This window comes from Propithecus coquereli, unplaced genomic scaffold (assembly GCF_000956105.1).
Source record: "Propithecus coquereli isolate 6110/MARCELLA unplaced genomic scaffold, Pcoq_1.0 Scaffold6, whole genome shotgun sequence".
Taxonomy (NCBI): domain Eukaryota; kingdom Metazoa; phylum Chordata; class Mammalia; order Primates; family Indriidae; genus Propithecus; species Propithecus coquereli.
The window spans coordinates 11419220-11424883 of NW_012151951.1; the positions used below are offsets into that span (position 1 = coordinate 11419220).

Below are 5664 nucleotides of genomic sequence, written 5' to 3' on the forward strand. Positions count from 1 at the left end.
AAAAAAAAACAATTGCTTTAATCCCTGAACTTAACAATAACAGCTATGTTATACTTACATTAATGCAGAATAAAGTGGTCATTCTATGCAAGTAATTAGGATCATTTGCCATTACTAACACTTTGGGAACGATGGTATTTTGGGCCCACTCTGTACCAAACTTCTGAACTAGTTTCATGAGGTTGTTGGTGGCAGCTTCTCGGATGGCATATACTGCAGAAGAGGTCAAAAACACAGTCTCATACTGCTTACGACTTTATAAACATAACCTAGTTTATTTACATCAGCATCAAATGTGGACTAAAAACAAAACTTCTCTGCAAACACTCCACATAGACTTATACTGCAATGACAAGCATGCTCAGCCACAACACATAACATACTAATTTGTTGTTGTTATAGTTTCAAAATGTATACATCCAAGGCAAGGGATGCAAGGAGCTCATTATATGCATCATCAATTAATTAACAAATATGTGTGACTTGTTACTTGTTACAAAAAGATAACAGGCCAGGCGCAGTAGCTCACATCTATAATCCCAGCACTTTGGGAGGCCAAGGTAGGAGGATTGCTTGAGGCCAGGAGTTCAAGACCTGCCTGGGCAACATAACAAGACCCCATCTCTATAAAAAATAAGAAAAATTAGCCAGATGTGGTGGCACATGCCTATAGTCCCAGCTACTTGGGAGGCTGAAGGGGTAAGATCTCTTGAGCCCAGGAAATGGAGGTTATAGTGAGATTTGACTGTACCATTGCACCCCAGCCTGGTTAACAGAGCAAGACTTTGTCTCTTAAAAAAAAAAAAAAAAGATACTTGTCCTCAAAGGTCAATGTACTCTTATCAGAGAAATGAAAGCAAATGCACTCTTGAGAAGTCACATGGCGTTAGACCAATTAATAACGTGTAGTGAAGACTGCAGAGAAGAGTGAACAGGGAGGTCTGGCAAGGCTTCAGAAAAGAAACAGACCTTGTACTGGGCAGTGAAGACTAGGGAGGATTTGTGTAAGTAGACAGAAGAGGGGAGTGATTCCTGGAAAGGGTAGAAAAATGTACCCAGGACACAAAGGAAAAAAACTGAAACAAGTGAGACTTTAAGGTTAGACAACTGTCTATGGATCCAGACCACAGAGTATCTTGAAAGCTAAACTTCGACCTGATAAGAAAAACACTGATGGATTTTTAAAGCCAACATGTGACCCAATGGCCAATGTGGTATTTTAGCAAAATTATTCAAGCAGCATCAAGAAGACCAATGAGTCCCAGCTACTCAGGAGGCTGAGGCAGGAGGATTGCTTGAGCCCAGGAGTTTGAGGTTTCTGTGAGCGAGGCTGACACCACAGTAGCCCAGGCAATAGAGCAAGACTCTATCTCCAAAAAAAAGAAAGGAAAAGAAAAAAAGAAGACCAATGAGAGGAGAAAGACATCCAGGAGAATGTGTAGAGGACACTGTGCTCATCTATACAAGGACAAATTAAAACTACAGACCGACCTGCTTCTTCTCCATTAAAACCGTTTAGGCTGAGATAAGACATCAAATGTCTTCTGTGAATAAATGTGCCTTAAGATTTAATAATGCCTTACAAGATCTTTTATCAAAGGCATAATAGATAACAAAGGTCTGAGTTACTATCTTCTCACAATTAGTTGCTATATACAGCAATGAACAAAGACAAGTCTGGAGTCACTTCACAGATCCAGTAAGACTCAAAATCAGGGCTTAGATAAATTGAGGGTGGTAGGTACTGATTCTGTGTTCCCCTTCTCTCACCAGGTGGGCCCAATCCTCCTGGATTATCAACAGGAAGAGCAGGAATAGCTACCCATGCCACAGTCCCAATCCTAGACAATTTATACAAGCCTTCAGACAAGAACTATCCAGCTTTTCCCAGTCCATGGATCCTTCTGGGCAACGATGTTGAGAAGAACAGGCGAGACAGCAGAGATGAGTAACAACACATCTTATCACCAACACTTAAACTGACCAGTCTAAAGAAGAAACAAGCCGTCAGTAATACCCAGAAGCACTCTCTACGGAGCAAGTTAAAGCCAACTGCTTTACCTGTAGCACAGATTCTTTCCCTTCACATCATAGTCTTTGTCTTTGACCCAACTCGCATCCTCTCTCTTCCCCTTAAGATGGAGCTAGCTAAACCATGTGTCCTCTCTAATTAATTACTGTTTTTTAATATGCTTGAGTTTTTTCTTATCATCATGCCATTACCATAGCAAGGGAGCCCACTGCCAGAGTAACCAGAGACTGGGCACACACCTGCTCAGCCTTGACCAAAGCCTTAGCTGCCCTGAACTCTACTTGGCCAGATGCCTACTATGTTCTTGGCTCCTCTCAATTCTGTTGTCAAAAGAATGCAAACCATTCCACAGTTCTGCCTGTTTTCTCTCCTTCTTTTATCTTTCTTTTTCTCTCTCTCTGCCCCCTTCTTCCCTCAAGGTCTGGCTGACTTGCAAGGTTTTTTGAATGTTTACCTCACTCTATGCTCACTAACTTTGATAGTTTCTCCTATAAAAAATAAATTCCCCTTCTAAATTCCTCCCACTGATCAATACTGTCCACTGAACCACAGGAATATAGGTAATACTTTCTTCCTTATATTTCCCTGGATTTTTCACAACATTCTTTTACTAGTTTAACAACCAGGAGAAAAAGTTTCAAAAACTCTGATCAGTGATCACTATATACTGCTTATCTAAAATGCAAAAGCAAAACAACAAGAAGCCCCTGTGATTAATTAAGCATAGAACAATTTCAGAGCTGCCATTTCATTGGTTCAAAGAATGCTTGCAGTCCCCACATCAGCAGTGAAATAAACAAGGGTCTCTCTTGCTCCCAAACTGGAAGAAAAAAAATCAGAAAAGAGGAGGGAGTAATTAAGTTTCATAGAGAGAACAATCCTACAGAGAAAAGGTGTCAGGAATTTAATTCTTTGTGGAATATTTGTACTTTAAAAGTTCCTCAGGGCCGGGCGCGATGGCTCACGCCTGTAATCCCAGCTCTCTGGGAGGCCGAGGCAGGCGGATTGTTTGACCTCAGGAGTTCGAGACCAGCCTGAGCAAGAGCGAGACCCCGTCTCTACCAAAAATAGAAAGAAATTAATTGGACAACTAAAAATACACAGAAAAAATTTGCCAGGCATGGTGGCGCATGCCTGTAGTCCCAGCTACTCGGGAGGCTGAGGCAGGAGGATTGGTTGAGCCCAGGAGTTTGAGGTTGCTGTGAGCTAGGCTGACGCCACGGCACTCTAGCCCGGGCAATAGAGTGAGACTGTGTCTCAAAAAAAAAACAACAAAATACTCAGTTCAAGGTGGGAGTAATACGCATTTAGGCATGAGATAATGACTTAGAAATACAAAAAAGAGCAATCAAAAGTTAGTAAACAACAACAAAAAAATCAGCTGGATTTTAATGTTGAAGACAAGGACAGAATAATTTGAGGTAGCCATGTCTAGAAAAACATGGATATTAGAAATCAGAATTAGAAAAGTATGTGATTAATGAACTCAGCTTTCCAAATGTAAACTGTCATGTGTCAATGTGACACCTGTATGTCCTTTGAGCAAGTGAAAATACACAATTAAGACAAATCAATGTGAAATTAGGAACCAAGATTGTAGATTTGAGAATCACACATATAATGAAGTAGAAACCGAAAACACATAAACATATGAGCACCCAGGAAAAACAGGTAAAAAATTTTAACTCCTCCCTCTTCCATCTCCCAAAGTACTGAGATTACAGGCACGGGCCACTGTGCCAGACTAAAATTTTAATAGTGTGTACAATAACATAGCATGTAGATACACACACATATACTCAAAAAAGAGGTAACAGTGACTCCAACTTTCAAAATATTACAAATTTTAAAAATTGTAGATCAACAACAACTGCCTAAGACACATTCATCCCTCTGTATCCAAATGAAAAGGGTATAAAAAGAACTAGGTTCTTGGTAATGGCTATACAAGTATTTTCAGATTCCAAAAATAATGCCAAATCAAAGCTATTGAAATATAGGCCAATAAATATTTGTTAATCAACTACGTCTTCCAGAACACTCCTGATTTTCTCCCCTACATCTGTTCCTGCTTCCAGAAGCTTCTCCATGTTAGCAATGACAACACCATCTACCCGCAGCTGCTCAAGCCAAAAATCTGGATCTTGACTCTTCTTCCCCTCATGCAATCCAATAGTGCTAAGTTCTATCGACTCCACCATCAAACCTGGTATCTAGAGCCTCTCCATCTTCACAGTGACCACCTTAGTCCACCACCATCATCTCTTCCCTAGGTTTTTTTATGTTTTTGTTTTTGAGAAAGAGTCTCATTCCATTGCCCCAGGTAGAGTGTAGTGTTGCCATCATAGCTCACCGCAACATCAAACTCCTGGGCTCAGGCAATCCTCCTGCCTCAGCTTCCTGAGTAGCTGGGACCACAGGCACATGCCACAATACACGAATAATTTTTCTATTGTTAGTAGAGAAAGGATCTCATCTTACTCAGGCTGGTCTTGAACTGAGCTCAAGCAATCCTCCCTCCTTGGCCTCCCAGAGTGCTAGGATTACAAGTGGGAGCCAGTACACCCTGCCTCTTGCCTATTATCATAAAAGCCTCCTAACTGGTCTTCCTGTTTCTACTCTCACCCTCCTTACAATTTAGTTTCCACCCAGAAGCCAGAATATCTTTTAAAAATGTAAATTACATCATATCATAACCTTGCTCAAAATCTACGTGAAAATCCAAACACCATATTTAAGACCCTCTGTGATCTGGCCCCTGCCTTTCTTCTCCAACCTCATCTCTTACCAGTCTCTTTCAACCAGTATGCTCCAACCTTAGGGCCTTTATACTAGGTGTCCCTTCTTCCTGGAATTCTCTTTTCCAGGAGCTCTAACACTGCATGAAAGGGCATGGCTGGTGTTTTTCTTTCGTGTCTCAGTTTATGCCACCTCTAACTAGCCAGTCTAGAGGAATGCCCAATTTTATTATCTGTTTTTGTTTTTCTCCATTAAAATGTAAACTCCATGAGAACAGGGTCCTTGTATGTCTTGTTAACACTGTATCCCGGCACAGTAACAGTGCCTGATATAAAGTAGGTGCTCAATATTTTTTCAATGAATGAATAAGCCAAGAACAGCTTTTCTAACAGTGGTCAGTGGGAACATACATATACATACTTTAAAACAAAGCACTTAATTTTTTGAGCATCAGTTGCTAATAACACACTACCGCCTATGAAGTGTTCTTATCCCCCCAAAAATATCAAACCTAAATCTGATTAACCCTCTAGATCACGGGTGAGGAAACACTGGCCAAATGCAAGAGGAAACTAGTTTTCATAAATAAGTTGTTATTTTAACACAGCCATGCCTATTAGTTTATGTATTGTCTACGGGTGCTTTTGTATTGTAACAGCAGAACTGACCAGGGACAATAGAAACTGGTCCACACAAAAGAAGTTTGCTAACTTCAGTTCTGGATTCAAATATTATTTTGTGGGAAATATAGAGGACAAAAGTAAATGTTAAATTATACCATGGGAAATGCAATCAACAAAATTCCAAATGAGGATTCTAAACATGAGCTGTCCAATGTGGCAACCACTAGCCACATGTGGCTTCTAAGACTTGAAATGTGGCTACTGCCACAT

The 5664-nt window shown here is 40.5% G+C and overlaps 1 protein-coding gene across 1 annotated transcript in view; it reads right to left on the minus strand.

The window, feature by feature from the left end:
• Positions 1 to 5664, minus strand: part of PPP2R1B (protein phosphatase 2, regulatory subunit A, beta) — a 52742-nt gene that overhangs the window by 25046 nt on the left and 22032 nt on the right. Inside the window, exons 10-11 of the mRNA XM_012659137.1 lie at positions 2701 to 2707; positions 57 to 213 (exon numbers count right to left, since the gene is read on the minus strand). Coding sequence (XP_012514591.1) covers positions 57 to 213; positions 2701 to 2707 — 164 coding nt within the window. The remainder of the gene's footprint in view (positions 1 to 56; positions 214 to 2700; positions 2708 to 5664) is intronic.